At 44.5% G+C, this 18,977-nt stretch overlaps 1 protein-coding gene across 2 annotated transcripts in view; it reads right to left on the reverse strand.

The window, feature by feature from the left end:
- ME1 (malic enzyme 1) overlaps nt 1-18,977 on the reverse strand; it is a 366,579-nt gene that overhangs the window by 330,203 nt on the left and 17,399 nt on the right. The window contains exon 1 of one of the 2 annotated variants that reach the window (XM_032806060.2): nt 11,395-11,453. The exons of the other annotated variant lie outside the window; for it this stretch is intronic. Coding sequence (XP_032661951.1) covers nt 11,395-11,397 — 3 coding nt within the window. The 5' untranslated portion in view covers nt 11,398-11,453. Of the gene's footprint in view, nt 1-11,394; nt 11,454-18,977 lie in introns of those variants that run through there. 2 annotated transcript variants of the gene reach the window in all.

Here is an 18,977-nt window from a genome sequence, read left to right on the forward strand (position 1 = left end):
ACTGTGGGGTCTTAGACCTGGGTGGGGGGGCCACAGTGCCCAAGAGCAGCCCCTGGCCTGTGTCCCTGCCCACGGGGTGCGTCACCCAGGCCGGGTAGAAGGTCTGGGGCACCTCACAGTAGATCAGGTTCCCTGAGCAGCTCTTACTACTGGCCAGCTCTGGCTTCTAGCTTGGCCAGGGCCTTGGTGGGGAGAGGAGCAGCAGCAGGCAGGGCCTTGTGTATAGGGAGGCCTAAGGCCCACCTTGGCCCCCATCCCCCCCACTTGAACCTCAGGCAAGGCCAGCTCCAGGCACCAGCCCAGCAAGCAGCTGCTTGGGGCGGCCAACAGTGAGGGTGGCATATCCAGGTCTTCGGCAGCAAGTCCCTCACTCCCTCTCCAAGTGAAGGACCAGCCACGGAATTGCTGCCGAAGACTGAGGCAGTGGTGGTAGAGCTGCAGATCGTGAGCGCAGCTTTTTTTTTCCTTCTCCTTCCCTCTCCTTTTTTGCTGCTTGGGGTGGCAAAAACCCTGGAGCCGGCCCTAGCCTCGGGTTTTAATCAACAAAAATAACAGTTTCCTAATAAATCTGTTAATGGCAGCATTTCCTCTGAGGGCCAGTAAGGTTCTCTGAGATGTGTGGTCCCTATCTGTATTCCACTGAAGGTTATGCACATGCACCATACACCCAGAGCTGGAGCTTTTGAAAGCAGTACCGTTCAGCAGTCCACGCACATGCCCTGCATCACCTTGTTGTTTCACCAGAGGGTCACCAATGTCTCCAGGTCCTTCTCCACCACAGATATCAGATCTATAGCAGAGGGGAAGGAGGGTGGGGGGTTTGGAATACAGATAGGGACCACACATCTCAAAGAACCTCCAGTTACAGGTAAGCAACTGCCTCGTTTTCTTCTTTGAGTGATGGTCCGGTCCCTATTGTATGCCACTGTGGTTGATTAACAAGCAGTACCTGTGTAGCAGGAGGGTGTGAAGAGAGTGATGGGACTGTAGAACAAACAAAGCATCCATCGCAGAATCATGCACCAGAGCACAGAATGCAGAAAAGACGTGTACCAAACTCCACGTTGCCACCTTGCATACGTCTGCAAGGGACACATTTTGGAGTGTAGCTGTGGTTGATGTTTGCGCTTTCATGGAAGGGGTCCGAATCCTGTCTGGTGGGAATCATCCTGATAATTGGTGGCAGCGCAAAATGCACCCTGAGACTTAGAGATTCTCTGGGTGGAAATGGCTTAGTCTTTAATTTTTCTGCTAGGGCTACAAATAGTTTGGGAGGTTTCTGGAAAGATTATCTGTTCAAGGTAGATAAGTGTATGGGTTGATAGAGGTGGAATTGGGAAACCACTTTGGGTAGGAACTTGGGGTGAAGAGACCTTGTCCTTATGAAAACTGGTAAAAGGGAGGATAGCCATCATGGCTCCCAGTTTGCCAACTCTCCTAGCTAGTGTAATGGTGATGAGGAAAGAGACTTTCATGGAGAATAATGACAGAGAGCAGGAGGCCATAGGTTCAAAGGAGGTGGTTGTTAATGAGGTGAGGACTAGGTTGAAGACCCACTGAGGAGCAACAGGTTGAATGGGTGGGTATTTCAATAGAAGATATAGTTAAGGAGGTTAAAAAAATGAATGCCCATCCACTGGAGGGTGGAAGATGCTAATGGCAGCTGCATGCCCCTTAAAGGAACTGAGGGCAAGTCCGGAATTCTTTAGATAGCGGAAATATTCAAGAGCAGCAGAATGCCCACAGCTTCAGGGAAGGCCCTGCTGCGCTGCCCAAGAAATGAATTGTGTTTATTTGGCTCGATATGAGCGTGTTTGAAAGGATACCTCACATTGCTAGGGAGCACTCTTGCACTAGTGGAGGTGTTGTAGCAGGGCAGTTACCCTGCTCCTAGAGAAAAGGCTAGGCTGATTGAGGAAGCAGCCACAGCTGGGACCACGCCCCAATCAGGCCACACTCGGTCCTGTTATAAGGGCTCTGGGAGGAGCTGGGTCAGTCTCTCTCTAGCTTTTGAGAGAGATGGACCTAGTTGCCTGAAGAAGCAAAAGGGTACCATAGACAGAGCAGCGCTTGGGAAGAGGCAAGCTGAGCTGGGGAGATCAGGCCTGGTGACCTCCCAGGCCACAGCCTGATAGGAAGGCCTAGAGACTACTGGGCTGCAGGGAAAGGAAGCAGATCCAAACCCCCCTTGCCAATGATGAGTGGCCATTATACTGAAGTCTTCCCCACTGAACACAGGCTAGACAATGAGTGGCAGTAATCACTGAGGTGAGGTGGGCTTAGAGGGCTGGGGGTTCCCCTGGGATGGGAGACCCAGACAGTGGGGGTGCTGCTGCGCCAGAATCCCAGGGAAAGGGGCACCGGGGTCTGAGAGGGACACGGGGGCCTGAGGCAGGGGAGCCACCAGCCAGGAGAGGGAGCTAGAAGCTGGAATCAAGCTAATTCCCAGGGCAACAAGCAGGAGGCACCGTGCCGGTGAGTTCTTGCTATGCTACAGTGTCCATCCAAAAACCAAGCCATTAGAAGAAGCATGTATGGGTTGGGGTGTCTGAGTCTGTCGTTATGTTGAATCAGCAGCTTTGGAACATCCGAAGCGTGACTGGAGGGTGCTTCAGTCGGTATTCAGAGAAGTGGAAGCCAGAATTGTCAAGGCCAGAAGGGAGCGATCAGGATGCTTGTTGCTTTCTCTCAACTGATTTTATAAACCCCTGGTGGTAGAAGAGATGGAGGTGGGGGGAGAGTGCAGTTCATCTGGACCAAACAATCTATCGGCATTGTCCTGCAAGTGAGCCCTAATTCCTCCTCTTGAGCAATACTGGGTGCATTTAGTGTTCGTGTGGGATGTGAAAAGATCCATTTCTGGGGTCCCCCATCAACCAAAGATGTCTGATTGCCATGTTGTTCAATCCACATTCATCATCCGTTGCAAAGTTTCTGCTATGAGCATTAGCAATCATGTTGTAGGTGTCTGGTAGGTAAGCTGCTGTCAAAAAGGATATGATATGCAATGCACCATTCCGTAGGTAGATTGCTTCTGCACACAGGGCTCGGAATGTTGTGCCCCCTTGTTTGTTTATGTAGAAGATTGTGGTGGTGTTGTCTGACATGAAGACGACATGCTGGCCATAAATGGTTGGCAGGAATGAAAGGCAAGCTCTGCAGACTGCCCAGAGTTCCAATATGTTTATGTGCATCCTGGTCTCCGATGGGGTCCAAGTGCTTTGTGCCTGTGAGAGATGCATCCACTATAAACAGCACGATGGATGAGGATGGTAGGAAGGTCATCCCAGAGCAGACTTATAATGCATCTATCCACCATTATAGTGAAGAGATGACTTTTGGTGGGATGCTGATCCGGGTGTGCATAGGTTGGTACAAGTGGGAGTAGACTCTTTGTATCTATAGTTGTAGACAACACAGATTCATTTGAGTGAAGGACGTGATGTATGTGTAGGCCGCCATGTGCCCCAATAGGGAAAGGCAGGTCTTGGCTGAAATTGAAGGACTTCACTGAAGTGATTAGTTCTCACATTGCCATGGGACAGATTTTAGGCAGATAAGCCTGAGCGGATGTAGCATCTATGTGAGCTCCTATGAACTCCAGGGACTGTGCAGGGCATAAAGTTAATTTTTTGACATTGACTCCTCGGGAGGAAAGGAGTAGAAGCAGCTGAAACGTTGATTCCCAGACCTCTCCTTTGGACCATGCTGCTATCAGCCAGTCATCTAAATAGGGCTCTCTGACATCAGAGCTGAACTGCCACCACGGAGAAAACTTGTGAATACTCACAGGGCAGCAATAAGTCTGAATGGGAGAAACTTATATTGAAAATGTCAAGGTCTTACCTTCAACCTCAGGATATACATCAGTTTAAAAGCAGGCATCTTGCATATCAAGAACCATAAACCATATGCATTTTTCCAGTGAGGAAAGTTTGAGGTGGCCCGTAAAGGGACTAAGCAAATAGGGACATTGGTGTATGACATGGTTGATGGGTCTCTAATGACACCCAGAAATAATGTTTACATGATGACTGAGTGTGTTGCGTGGATGGCTAGGCTATCAGTGTAAATGGATGGGTTCTGTGGGCCTTATGGAGTTTTTGAGGAGGTTCGTAAGTACACTGGTGGTATAGTTGTGGGGCCCTGTAGCATTGTGATTGGAGCGGGTGGTACAACTCTCTCTTAGGTGCTGGAGTGTAGATGCCCAAAATTCTTCATGTGGCTCTAAAGTCCTTCAGTGAGTATAAGGAAACATCCATCTTCTGCTAAAGAGGCATGATTCATCGACTGGGAAAATCTTCTCTAGTGTTCCTAACCTCCCTAGGGAAGCCTGAGAGGTATAGCCAGGATTCCCTCCACATGATGATCCGTGTCACCAGCACACATGATGCTATGTCTCGTGAATCCACTGCGGCCTGTAGCATGGATCTGGTGAGTAACTTGCCTTCCTGGAAAAATGCCTGGAATTGGTTCTGATCTTGCAGAGTAGTTTGTCGGCAAACTGACCATCCGCTCATAGCTGATAAAGTCATACTTGGCCACCAGGGCTATGTAGCTGGAGATATGGAATTGGAGTCCTGCCAAGGAAAAGACCTTTCTGCCTAGTCTCTTAGCCTCTGTGTCGGAGGGAGTGAGGCAGAGGTGGTGTTGCTTGGATGACCAGTGAGTTGGGTGGAAGGTGAGAGAACAGAAACTATGACCCATTGTTGGGGGGACATAGCGCCTCATTTCAGCCCCTTTTGGAGTGCATGTTCACGTGGCTGGGGTGTGCCATACAGTGTGTGCCAGTTGTAGGATGCTGTTGATTGGTAGGGCCACGCTCACCAGTACTGATGTGTGCAAGATGTCAAGTAGTTGGTGTTGACTGTCCTGTACTACTACTTTGGGATCTCGAGAGCATTGGCTATTTTCTGCAGCAGTTCCTGGAAATGGCGATAGTTGTCCAGAGACAAGGAGGCTGATGAGACGGTAACATCTAGAGATAAGGGATACCTCTCCGGATCCACTGGGACCGTTGGAGCTAGGCTGATTGGTGCATCGTCCAATGCTATTTTGGAGTGTCTACCCAACGAGGATTGTGGTGGCAATGCAGAGGAGTCCCTCCAAACCGTTCAGAGGGTGAATACTGGGGCCATGAGTTCAAATATGGCCAACTCAGTTGACCCTGCTGTTGTGTAGCCTGTGACCATGGTGCCAGATACTAGCTCTGCAAGTAAGACAATGTGGGGAACTGCTGTTGGAACCTTGCAGTAATCGTGCTTCTGGAAAGGGAGCAGGGGACCATGTCAGACATCCGTATCATCCACATCAGAGAGTCAAAGACCTCCACAAATGGCAGGGCAGATGGATAAAAGAGGAAGTGGCAGGAACATAACGGGGGAAGGAGCCCTGCAAGCGGGTGACTTGATCAGGGCTCATGCCATTCTAACACAAACAGCTCGGGGGGGACCCGGAATGCATCCAAGTCTTCTAGGGGTCAATGGTATCCATTCCACTGGAGGGACCAGTATCAGTAACGACATCTGTCTGGTGACAGATGGTTCAAAAGACGCCAGCAGAGCTGAAGTAGGCAGAGTAACAGGATCTGTGATCAGTAGCGATGGATCAGGTGATCGGTGTTGTCTTTTGTCACTCTCATGAGTCTTGGAATGGGTGATTCCTCCATGTCCAGAACTTAAGGATGGTGCCAAGTCTTAGACTTGGAGGAAGACTTATTGCCACACTTTTGAGCATGCTTCCTTAGCCTGCTGCTAGGCCCTGGTGTGGGGTCCTTAGCACTGGTACTGGCACTGGCAGAACGCAATGAAGGCTCCACAGTAAGGGGAGCGCCCTCTGCTTGCTCAGGCTGATGTATAAGGCGGGAGGGGGCGGGTGTTCCCTAGTCAGAATCTGAAACTTGGGTGCTTTTTGAGGAAGACAGCCTGGTTTTCTTGACTACATGAAGGAAGGAGAAGCAGCTACTGCACTTGGACACGATGTGGGATTCCCCCAAGCAGTAGAAACAGAACTGGTGTTCATCGCTGATGGAAAAACAAACAGGGACAGGAAGCACAGATTTTGAACCTTTGTGTCTTTGGCATAATCCATTGCACAGCTCAAGGTACTAGGTGCAGTGGGAAGAGGAAAAATGTTTGGTGGGAAACACCACCACGCAGCAGCCCAAGTCCTAATCGTTGTTTTTTTTTTTTAAAGGAACAATTTAACCTAGAAAATGTAGAACAAAAACAATAAATCTTAACTAAGAACAGTAACAGTTTTTTCTTCTAAACATTTTGGGAAGTGCATCATAAGGACAAAAGGACAGTAGAGGCTCTGACTTGGACCTTGCAACCGTGAGAAGGAACTGGAGATGCCAGTGGCGACCGCACCCTTTATTGCTTCGGGTGAAACCATGAGATGGTGCAGGGCACATGCATGGACTGCCAAACAGTACTACTTTTGAAAGCTCTGGCTCCGGACACATGTTGCATGCACATAATTAGGGCGCTACCAAATTCACAGTCCATTTTGGTCAATTTCACGGTCATAGGATTCGAAAAATAGTATATGTCATGATTTCAGCTATTTAAATCTGAAATTTCACTGTGTTATAATTGTACAGGTCCTGACCCAAAAAGGGGTTACAGAGGAGGGAGTTGCAAGATTATTGTGGGAGGGTTGTGGCAGCACTACCTTCAGAGCTGGGCAGCTGGAGAGCAGCGGCCGAGGGATGTGCTGCCCACCGCTGCTCGCAGCCCCTACTGGCCTGGAGTGGCGAACCGCGGCCAGTGTGAACTGCGATTCGCCGAACCTGCAGACGCAGCAGGTAAACAAACCAACCTGGCCCGCCAGGGCCTTTTCATGAACAAGCGGCGGACTGGCTTTGAGAACCACTGCTTTAGAGAATATGGTTATGAGGCTAACTATTCACAAATGTTTGTACTATGATAGTCCACATAACTTGTCTTGTCAGCTTTATATCTTTTAAAACTTGTACACTGGTATAAACTCAAAAATCTCACAATCTACACAAGAAATCCAACAAATTAAAAATGATACCAGAAATCTTGTATCTATACACGCAATAGTTTTAATTTAATCCATATTTCAGCTAATAAAATATTTCACTTTTAACTAAAAACTTTAATTTTAATACAGGTTTAATGTATTTAAAATTATTTTCCATAGGTACAGAGAATCCAAATATATGTTTCTAGATATCCACTTAGGCCTCAATCCTGAAAAAACATACATGCTTAAATTTACTACTGCAAGTACTCTCATGGTAGGAAAGTGTTTTTAGGATTAGGTCAAAGTTTGTATTGTTGAAGTAAATATAAAATAGGTCTCTAACTATGTACCTCATGAAAATAGAAAACCTCCACCATCATAATAATATAAACTTTAATTTTTAAGTATTGTTTCAGCGCCAAACTGTCCATTGTCATGGCTTGAATTTGCAATACAATATATTACCACTATTCAGTGTCTGCAAACTGTGTTCTCTGCATATTCAGACTATGTCTACATTACAGCCTATGTTGGCATAACTTATGTCATTCAGCGGTGTGAAAAAACCCACCCCCTTGAGCGACACAAGTTACGCCAACATAAGCACTTGTGTGCACAGTGCTATGGCAGCGAAAGGTCTTCTGGAGTTCACAGAGGTGATTTTACTATGCAGATGGGACAGCCTTCTCTCTCACATGTACATATGCCCTAAGTTCAAATTTTCTTATGCCTTGTTGTAGTGTGAATTAGCTATATATATATCCCTAGACTATATGTGTTAATGTGAAAAAAAAATACAAGAACCACAAGCTAGTGCAAAAGGTATCTGATTTCATGTTCTCATTAATTAAATTTAGTGAGCATTATTAAAATCCAAGCACATGGAATAATGGTGGCTCATACTAAAAAGACACCATAACAATAAACATTCCACTAAAAGGATTGGGATGAGTCTGCACTGTGTACTGTAATTATCATGTTCAACCTCTAAACAGAAGTACATTTCTCAGTACCCTCTGAAAAACAGATTGCCAAGAATTTAATTTACATTTTGATACGTGACATTTGAGTAATGTCATAAAAAAACAAAGGCAAGTTAATAAAAATATTACAGTATCAAAGAATGTTTTTAAATCTTTTCCAAGTCTTTTTGCTTTAAATACACACACTGTACTTTGTTAGCTTTTTTTGCTGTAACAAAATGTTAATATGAATACATAAACAGTTCACATCACATTGGAAACTACAAAAGAAAAATATGAAACACTCTTTTTGGCATTTTTGTCTGCAGATAAAGCATTCTACTTCTAGAATTAACTTCAGCCAAACCTACAAATAAAGTATATTTTTTTGCTTGTCCTTTCAATTCCTTCAGGCCAAAATGTCAGCAGGAAACTAAAAAATATAGATAAGAGAACCATGGAGCCACTCAGCCCATCATCTTTTTAGAAGATATTATATATACAGAAATACTGCTGATTACTAGAAAATATATCCTTCCTCAGTTTAAGTTCATTAAGGCCCAGATTTAAGAAAGGACTCAAGTACATGGCTGACTTTAAGTACCACAGTAGTTCCATTAAACTTAAATGATTTTACTGAGGTGCCTAAAATTAAGCATGTATATCAGTTCTTGGTTGAATCACAGTCTGATACTGTTATATGTAACTATTCTAGGTAGCTTCTTCCACGATGTATATAACCCATTATAATTAGGGTGACCATATTTTCCTGTGCTGTATACGGGACATCTGGTAAAATTACTTGTATTCAAGCGAGCTCAACAGCAATCAATCAGAACTATGCAGTACAAATGTTCAAATTAAACACCAAGTTGACTGTCAAAAAGAAATACAGCATAGTTAGATTATTTTATCTTCTTATCTTCAAGGCTTTAGGGTTCACACAGGGAGAGGTGACACACACACTTCTGTACATCTCTCTCACATATGGGGCAGGGGGAACAGACTGATCAGCCTGACCCTCCCTGTCCAGCGCTCTTCATACTCCATGCCTGGCTGGGCCCCCAGGACAGACTTGCCTCTCCTGGTACCTGGCGCCTCATCTTCCCAAGGTAGGGTGATCAGATGTCCTGATAAAATCAGGACTGTCCTGATATTTAACCCTTTGTCCCGCATCCCGATCAATGTACAATCGCAATGCCTTTTTTCCCTGATATTCAGGTAAGGAGGCGAGCAGGAGGAAGGTGCTGACCCCATGGATGCTCCGGGGCTGGAGCACCCATGGGGAAAAATTGCAGCAAAGCTCCACCCTCTTCGCCGCCTCCTTCCCCCCAGCATGCTGCGTCCCCACTCTTCCCCACCCCCCAGCACTTCCTTCTGTCTAACAGCTGTTTGGCAGCACTTAACGCTTTCCAGGAGGAAAGGGGGAGGAGCGGGGATGCAGCACACTCAGAGGCAGAGGCAGAGAAGAAGCAGGGAAGGGGCAGGGTGAGGGCGGTGGAGGGGTAGGACAAGGCGGTGAGTGGATGAGCACCCACCCGGCAGAGGGGAAGTTGGTGCCGTAGGGGCGAGTGGTGGGCGAGGGGGTGAAGAGGTGAGCGGGTGAGCAAGTGGGCAGGGGATGAGGAAGGGTGTGTGGGGGTGTGAGCAGGGAGGGGGCGGGACCTGGGGCAGAGTGGAAGAGGAGCCAGAAGGAGTGGGGGTGGACTGTGGGCGGGGCTGATGGCACCCCAATGTGTCCCGATATTTTAGTCTGGTGATCTGATCACCCTATCCCGAGGCAACACGTGGGGGAAGGGATGCGGGGTCACATGCCCCCTCCCCAGATTTCTGCCAGGGTTCACACCAGAATGTGGCCAGCAGCAGCCTTTTGGCACTGTGCAGAAGGGAAGGGATGACCTGGCTTGTGTCTTTCCGCACAGTGTTGAAAGGTAGCTAGCACCTCCAGAGTGCTACTGGCCACCGACATAACTCAGCTGCCTCCTGTCCCCCGGCTACAGCGCGGGCAGGAAGAGATTAAGCCCTACAGATGCACTGTGTGCTAGGGCCCAGGGAACCCGGCTGCAGGGGCTTCAGCGAACCCAGCCAGAGAAATGGCTCAGCAGGAAAAGGTCCTAGGAGATGGAGCAGTCCCATGCTCCCTGGGGGCAGGACCCAGGGTAGGGGGGACAGGTGAAGACGGTGCTATGCCCTTGCCCAGGGGGCTGCTGTGGAGCCTGCAGGGGCAGGGCACAAACAGGCTGGAAATCACTCCCCCCCCTCCCCGACTCCATTCCAGAGCTTAGCTGACGGGCAGAGAGATTTCCCTATGCCAGCACTGCGTGGGGCTTTGGCACATGCAGGGCTTGGCTCCTCCTGCCCAGCACCCTGGGCTGGAGGGTCTTGGGTTTTCCCAGGGTACCAGCCCAGCCAGAGGCAGTGGGGGAAGGAAGGAGCCTGGCAGCCAGGATGTTGGTGAGCTGAGCACTCCAACCAGGGGCTGGCTCGCTGCATAGCGCTGGCAGCGGGACATGCCCCGCCTAGGGAGGTATGGAGGAGCAGCGGGGTTTGGGAGTTGAAAGGGCAAAGCAGGGAAAGGACATTGAGAGAGAGAGCATGTAAAGGGTCGATGGGTGGGCAGCAGAGGCGACATGTAGCTGGATGCTGCCTGGAGCCTGCCTGCACTCAGCAGTCACTGCAGCTCACAGAGTGCAGCCAGTGCCAACCAGAAATGGGGTGGGGGACAGGGACCTGCTGGCCGAGAGCTAGTGTGCTGCAGAGACTGTGCTGAGGAAACAGCAGGGGGAGTGGCCACCCCCACATACTACAGCTTTGCCCTGCCACCAGCCGTGCACACCTACCCCCATCGTCGGCCACTGGAACCCCCACACTCTCAGCTGGCGGGTGGGTGGGAGGGCAGCTGCTGAGCAGGGATCCGGCCAGCAGCAGTACCTGCCAGTACTGATGGGGGGGAGGGAGAGGAAGACAGAAAATATGGAACAAATTTGCCTGTTTTTAAGAAAAAGTTGGGACACCTGCAGGAGGGCTTAATACAGGACTGTGCTTTTAAAAATGGGACAGCTGGTCACCCTAATTATAATCCAGGATTGTTTTCCAATTAAGTCTCAGTGTATGCCCTCAGCATTTGCTTAGATTAAATTTTACTGCAATATTCCCAACCAAGCCTTTGTAGGGCTTCTTGAGATTAGGGTACCTAGATGTAACAAGAATGTGTGTTAGAACTAGGTAAATAGGTTATAAGTAGACCATCTCACAGCACCCTTTTTGTTATATTGGTTTAATTCTTTTCTTATAAAATGCTTTCATATTACTTTCTAACACAAATAATTCAGGATATCTGCAACAATGTTTGAATATCTTAGTTTGAGGTAGGCAACACTGTTGTCTAGTACTGACTTTTTTTTTTTTAAAGAAGTATTTCAAATGAAAATCAGCTTACCATTCTCTTCTAAGGTCATTCAAATTCTGGCTTGCACTTCGTACTGCAAGAGGTTCACAATCGTTCATGAAAACTAGAACTAAGATTTGGGCAAACTTCAGTTTTGGCAATACTCCAATGCAAAAAAACCCACTTGGTGCATGTTCAAACCCATAAAATGCTCACCAAGCCCCCCAAAAAATTGGCAACTGTTTTATACAGCTGTTTGGGCAGAAAAAATTGATGTTTGTTATGTTACCATAGCAGAAGCAACTGGCTGGCTTAGTTGGGAAGCAGTGCCAGTTCTCTCTCATCTTTGCCTTCTACAAGTTTACAAAATCTATGTTGATTTTAAGTTTCAAAATTCTTTAATTTAAAAGCAGACCAGCCAATGGCATGGCAATAGTGCACTTAGAGAATCTTGGGTTTGGATAAGATCCTGTTTCTCTCATGCTCTCAGAAGGTAGAGGTCAGATGTATCATACCATAACCCCTGCCTGCGTAGTGTGGCACCTTGTCCCTCACTAGTGGCACCTAGGCCAGCTAAAGATTGATGAGTCTCCCACAGCCTTGGCTAAGAAGCATGTCGTTTTTAGCTCATGCAGAAGAGCTGTGGTGGGCAAACTTTTTGGCCCAAGTGCCACATCTGGGTATAGAAATTGTATGGTGGGCCATGAATGCTTGTGAAATTGGGGGAGGGGGTGAGGGCTCCAGTGAGGGATGCAGGCTCTGGGGTGCAGGAGGGTGGGACTGAGGGATTCAGAGGGTGGGAGGGGTATCAGGACTGGGGCAGGAGGTTGGGGAGCAGGCTTCAGGCAGCACTTACCTCAAGCAGCTTCCAGAAGCAGCAGCAGCAGCAGCAGCATGCCCCTTTCTGGCTCCTACACGGAGGCACAGCCAGGCAGCTCTGCAAGCTGCCCCATCCACAGGTGCTGCCCCTGGAGCTCCCATTGGCCGGCCAATGGGAGCTGCAGGGGAGGCGCTTGGGGCGAGGGTGGAGTGCAGAGCCCGTCAGCCCCTACACATAGGAGCCTGAGAAGGGACGTACCGCTGCTTCTGGGAGCCATGCAGAGCAAGCGCTCAACCCCGCTCCCCAGCAGGACCTTGAGGGCCAGATGAAAACATCTGGAGGGCCAGATGCGGCCCTTGGGCCGTAGTTTGCCCAACCCTGCAGTAGAGGCTCATACACTAAGTTTCAGAGGTGCCAGGTTGAATCCCGCCTGCTGATGGTCTGTTGGCATTACAATATGAGCCCACTTGTTGAGAGAAAGAGAGAACGAGAGAGAGAGACCCTTTTCTGTTAGTGATCAGGCTCTATTAACAGAAAAAAAACAAGCAGAAGGCCCTCCCAAATAAATCCCTAAGTTTTTATGACACTTGAATTCCAAGAAGGCTATCTGCCAGCCTACACACACTAGTATTTTTGTTTCGGTTTGTTTGTTTTTTATATATAATTTATTAGTTGAAAATCTCTCTGCATCTTGTTTTCCCTTATTGGTGGGGAAAAAAATATGCATGTCCTCCTCTATTACCAACCTATATGATCTCAGTTACCGTGAACTTAAAACAAATTACAGATCCATAATAAAATATTTACATACACTATTTTGCAAGTTTTAACTAACATTTAATTCTGAAATCGTGAAATATTTGATTTTGATATTAGTCATTATGTATGTACCACACTTAAACCATTATCAAAACTATAAATGACAAATGCCTTATATGCATTGCTTTTGTAGCCATGTCAGTCCCAGAATATTAGAGACACAAGGTTGGTCCAATAAAAATATTACCTCACCCACCTTGTCTCTCTAAATGCTTTATAGTGGGAGACTTTAAAAAAGCTCAATCTATTTCATTTATCCAAGAGAAAGTTAAGAGGTCATTGGGGAGAGATTTCTGATAGTAAACATCTCCTTAATTTAAGAGAAAAGGTATAACAAGATCTAATGTTTGGAACTTGAAGCTACGTAAATTCAGGCAAGAAATAATGTACAATTTTTAACGCTAAGGGGAATTCCCTATGTAAGTTGTTCTAAGGGTATGTTGTGGATTCTCCATTACTTGAAGCCCTTAAATCTAGATTTGATGTCTTTCTAAAAAGCTATGATCCAACTCAAACAGAAGTTATGGTTCTGATGAAAAAATTACTGGGTGAGGTTCAATAGCCTGTGTTATGCAAAAGATCAGACTAGATTGTTATGTTTCCTGATGACTTTAAAAATCAATCATCTATGTAATTCAGTACTTTTCATTAAAATCCAATATTCTAAAAGATCTTCAGTTCCTTGCAACGAGTTTCAAATTTTTGTTATGTAAAAAGTGTAAAATATTGACCTAATTTAGAGCTACACAAAACAAAACTAATATGAACCAATCTGTCTCTTAGAAGTCTATAAAATCTTATTTTTATTTCATGTACAAATTGTTTTTGTTTTGTTGAGCTAACCATTAAATTCAAGTCACATTATCAAGTTAATATACACATTTGGCAGTCTCTAACAAATAAAAATGAAATCAGTCATGTTTTAAGCACAACAGTTCGCAATCTGACCTTACAGTAACAAAAAACAGATGCACGTTGTTCTGAATATTTATCTTAATTTATTGCTACAAAGTTTTTTAAAAAAAAAAATACAAAAATAGTTTCCTCCAGCTTCTTACTGATAATCAAGCTTTTATTTAACCTTTTAAAACTCAAATGTCAGAGTCTGAAAAGTTCTTTTGTAAAGATTCACCATCCAATCCCATTGATTAAGGACTGAGAAAGGAGAACTCCAGGGAAATCCTGACTTGACATTCCTGATGTTGCAAAAAGATCTCTCTTCATAAAAGTGTTGTTGAAGCTGTATTGGTCCCAGGATATGAGAGAGACAAGGTAGGTGAGGTAATATCTTTCATCAGCAGACACTGGTCCAATAAAACAGATAAGCTTTCGAGCTACATGGAGCTCTTCTTTAGGTCTGGGCAGCTGATCTCTTTCACCAACAGAAGTTAGTCCAATAAAAGATATTACCTTACCCACTTTGTCTCTATTGTCTTAAAAAAAAAAAACAAAAAAAAACAATGAACCCATGTGAATGGAGACTGGCTAAATCAGTAGCATCCCCAATGAAATCAGTGGAGTTAAATTGCTATAAAACTGAATCTGATTCTACTCTTGGCCAAACTTATTTTTAAAGTTGGAGTGGCAACATAAACTGTTTTAGCTTACATTCCCATTAACTTTTTTTATTTGCATATTCCAACAGGGCTAAATGATAGATTGTCAATTCTATTTTGTCCAAAGGTGGGATAATTTCCAGATCAATTTTTATTGCCACTAGGAACAGCCAAAGCACCATTATATCAGACTCAGAATGCAATCCCTTAATTTTTTGCTTGACTTTTTCTTCTGTATCTTGAGGGATTCTCTTCCAATATCCATGTTTTCCCTGAGACTGGTTTTCTTCCTATAATTTTTCATCCACTTATTTTTTTCCCCTTCTAAAACACACTTCCTTCATAACAATGTTTGGGTTTTGTGGCCTCTTTTTGTTCTCTTCTTACCCTACATTTCTCTTCCCCATTCCTGGTCCTCCCTCTCTATACACTTGGGCTTTGGGGGATGTTATTTTTTCTACACAGGTGTGGAGCGTTTTGGAAAGTGAAATGAGTGTCATTTTCAGGCATAACCCTCCAAATGCAGGTGAGTGACACGCATGCATAAATATCTGATTTTTAAAAGGACACATGTGCAAGTGCATACTAACATGTCCCTACCCCTCTCCAGGAAAAATATGTATGTTCACATTCGCAACTTGATCAAGGCCTCTTGCTTGCTCAAGCATTTAACAGTTCCTTTGCCTCTTCACTCAAGGGGACAACGTTATAGTTACTTACAAAGGCCATTAGCAGAGACATTTATACAATATTAACATTGACATATTTGGCACCTTTCCCATATTTACTTGGATTGAGGTAAAATTTTAAATGTTAAACTTATTCTTCTATGGTCTGTAAGTGCCCACTGTGAATCTCTCAGTTGAAATAATTGTAAAGCAGGAGAAAATCATTTTAAAAGAAAATGAAGTTAGATTTAACGCTCCAGTTTCATTACTGGTATAACTGAATAGAGTGAGGGATGGATATAGATCAGTATATTTAATATTGATTCTAAATTAGATCACAGACGTATGAATGTAGTATCAATTGCACTGACATTTTTTGTTATAGTATAGCACAGATAATTGGAGACAGACTGGTTTTTATTTTCAGTACTTTTATTCATATACACTGTTTGGCAAGGTACTTTAAACACTATAAATCAAAGAATAAGAGCTCTTTTCCAAGAACATATTGCCAAATGTATTCTGTAGATGAATTCTCATTCTTGGAGATTGCAGAGTATACATACAAACATACTATTTCATTTAAAAACTGAGCTAGTGATATTTGGATCCCTCTTTTATACTTAAGGCGAAGAGCAGAACATGAACCAAATCCTTCACTGATCTTAAGCTAAACACTGAACAGAATTTTGCTTAGGGCAGGTCTACACTACAGACTTATATCGGCATAACTACTTTGCTCAAGGGTGTGAAAAATCCATACCTCTGTGCAACAGTTTATATGACCTAACCCCCCATGTAGACAGCACCATGTCAATACTACCACCACTCAGGAAGCTGGATTAACTATGACAATGGGAAAAGTTCTATCACCACCATAGTAGCATCTTCACTAAATTGCTACAGTGGCACTGCACATTGTACATGAAGACAGGCTCTCATAAGCACAACCAAATTCGACCTCTTCCCAAAACAGCTAATGACCGTTCCAGGTTTCAATGAATAAGATGTATGGTTATGATAAAGATTTTTTTTTTGTCAGAGTCATACATTTATGGTAGATTGTACAAGTAATTCTCAGCAAAAAGCATTTTGACATTGTTTCATAAAATGTCAATCTGATCTTGCACACCTAACAAACTGATTTAAATATATTAAAACATATTTGCTGTTAACAAGCATGTTATCTCTGGAGACACAAATCCACAGTTTGAGAACTGCAAAACTAAGCATCTCTGATGGTATCTTCTAGAGACTGCGCACTAAGTCCCATTGGGTAGATAGAAAGCCCCTAGAACCCCGTAAGATTGGATCCCTAATCCATGAACTGTTGGAATTCATTTACAAAACTTTTCTGAAACATTACATGGATATATAATCCCTATTCCATGATGAGAGATCTTTGAGCTATAATGTATCAATTAAAATGATCTTTTGATGGTTTTTTGAGGAAAAAACCTATCTAACATTTCTTTTTAATTTTTTTTTTAAATCATTGATTTTTATCTACCCTGGACAATATACATATTAATACTTGGCAAAACAATTATGTAGAGTCCCATCATATACTTAACTTGTTATGAGAAAATACAATTTACAGCTAGGAGGGAAAAAAGAGTAATCTGAAATAAATGTCATCTACACAAGATACTGCTGTGTACTAGCCTTGAAAATTATGCTGCTTAAGCCTGTTGCCATTTCCAAGAATGTCATATTTATTAGTTATTCACAAAAAGGAAAAAGCTGCTAGGATCCAGCTTCCTGCATTTGAAGATATAAGAATTAGCATGCCGATTGTTGTAACATATCTTGCTAGCTTTACTGTGAAAACAGTCCCACAGTGAGTAAAATTAGAAGCCTGATTAAAGGAGACACTACAGCAAAATGTCTTAGACAGCATTTTGGAATACCAACCAATGTAGAGAGACCAAGAGGTGAGGTAATATCTTTTACTGGACCAACTTCTGTTGGTGAATGAGACAAGCTTGAGAGATATACAGAGCTCTTTTTCAAATCTCAATGAAACAAAGTACAATTGTACTTGGAGCATATACAGTATTACAATTCCATGGAATTTTAAAAGTTAGCTACATATTTAAGACAAGCCCATATGGTGACCTTCATGAGTATTGTTTCCAATTACAGTGCTTCCTTTATTTAACTGTGCCTATTAAATTTCTACAATGATGAAAATTTTCAAATCCAAGTCCCTAAATCCATATTTAAGCAACTAAATAAACATGATTTGATTTTCAGGCACTACTAACCTGAGTCCAATTGAACTGAAGATATAGAGTCCAGATTCTTCAAGAAATTCATTTACATTAAGTTAAAGAAAAAAAGTGGAATAATAGATATGTAAAATTATGGTGAGAGTGAGCAAGTGGTGCAGTCATTACTAAAATAACCGAAGAATCTTCCCTTCCGTCTTCAAACTTGCAACAGTCAGAACAACACTGAAGAAACCCACACTGGACGCATCAGTTCTAGTTAACCACCAATCAGTATCAAACCTCAGAGAAGGTTAAAGTGGAGACAATAGCCAGGGCACTACCAAATTCATGGACGTGAAAAATGCTTCATGGACCGTGAAATCTGGTCTGCCCCTGTGAAATTTGGACTTTTATGTGCTTTTGCCCTATATTATACAGATTTCATGGGGGAAACCAGGGTTTCTCAAATTGGGGGTCCTGACCCAAAAGGGAGTTGCAGGGGGGTTACGGTATTGCTACCCTTAGTTCTGCACTGCCTTCAGACCTGGGTGGCTGGAGAGCTGCAGCTGTTGGCCAGGTGCCCAGCTCTGAAGGCAGCACCCTACAAGCAGCAGTGCAGAACTAAGAGTGGCAATACCATATTATGCCACCCTTTACTTCTGCACTGCTGCCTTCAGAGGTGGGTGGACAGAGCGTGGTGGCTGCTGACTGAGGGCCAAGCTCTGCAGGCAGCAGCAGAGAAGAGTGGCAATACCTTACCCATTCCATCCCATCCTTATTTCTGCACTGGTGCTGGCGATGGCTCTGCCTTCAAAGCTGGGCTCCCGGCCAGCAGCCACCACTCTCCAGATGCCCCCCTACAATAACGTTGTGACCCCCACCCACAATTCCTTTTTGGGTCAGGACCCGTGCAATTACAACTCAGTTAAATTTAGCATTTAAATAGGTGAAATCATGACATTTACGATTTTTAAAATCCTATGACTGTGAAATTGACCAAAACAGTTCATGAATTTCGTAGGGCCCTAACAATAGCCGAAGGCCAACTATAAACTCACCTAAATTAACCTAATATCCTTGACCTGGCACAAACTCGAACCAGGCTAGGACATGGGATAGAAACCAATTTTGTGGCACTGATAGATGATATCCTGCTGTTAATGGATGGTGAGCAGGCATCCATTCTCATCCTGATATGCCTGTCTGCAGTATTTGACACTGTGGACCATAAGATACTACTTTTGGAGAGGTAGCATGGGTTCAAGGAACTGCACTAAAACGGTTTAAGTTCTCTCCACAGAGAGACACCCAAAGCATTGTACTGTGAAACGGCACTTCCACCACTGGATACATCACTTGTAGAGCTCCACAAAGATCAGTTGTCTCCCCAGCTATCAGGCAAACTGGTAAGATGACAGGGACTCATGTGTCAGCAACGTGCAGATAATGTACAGCTCCACTTCTCCATCACATACAATTACACCACTACTAGCAAAATGTTCCAGTGCTTAGACAAAATCAGTTTATGACTGAAAAACAACTGATTGAAGCTGATCCC

The sequence above is a fragment of the Chelonoidis abingdonii genome, chromosome 3 (assembly GCF_003597395.2).
Source record: "Chelonoidis abingdonii isolate Lonesome George chromosome 3, CheloAbing_2.0, whole genome shotgun sequence".
Lineage (NCBI taxonomy): Eukaryota > Metazoa > Chordata > Testudines > Testudinidae > Chelonoidis > Chelonoidis abingdonii.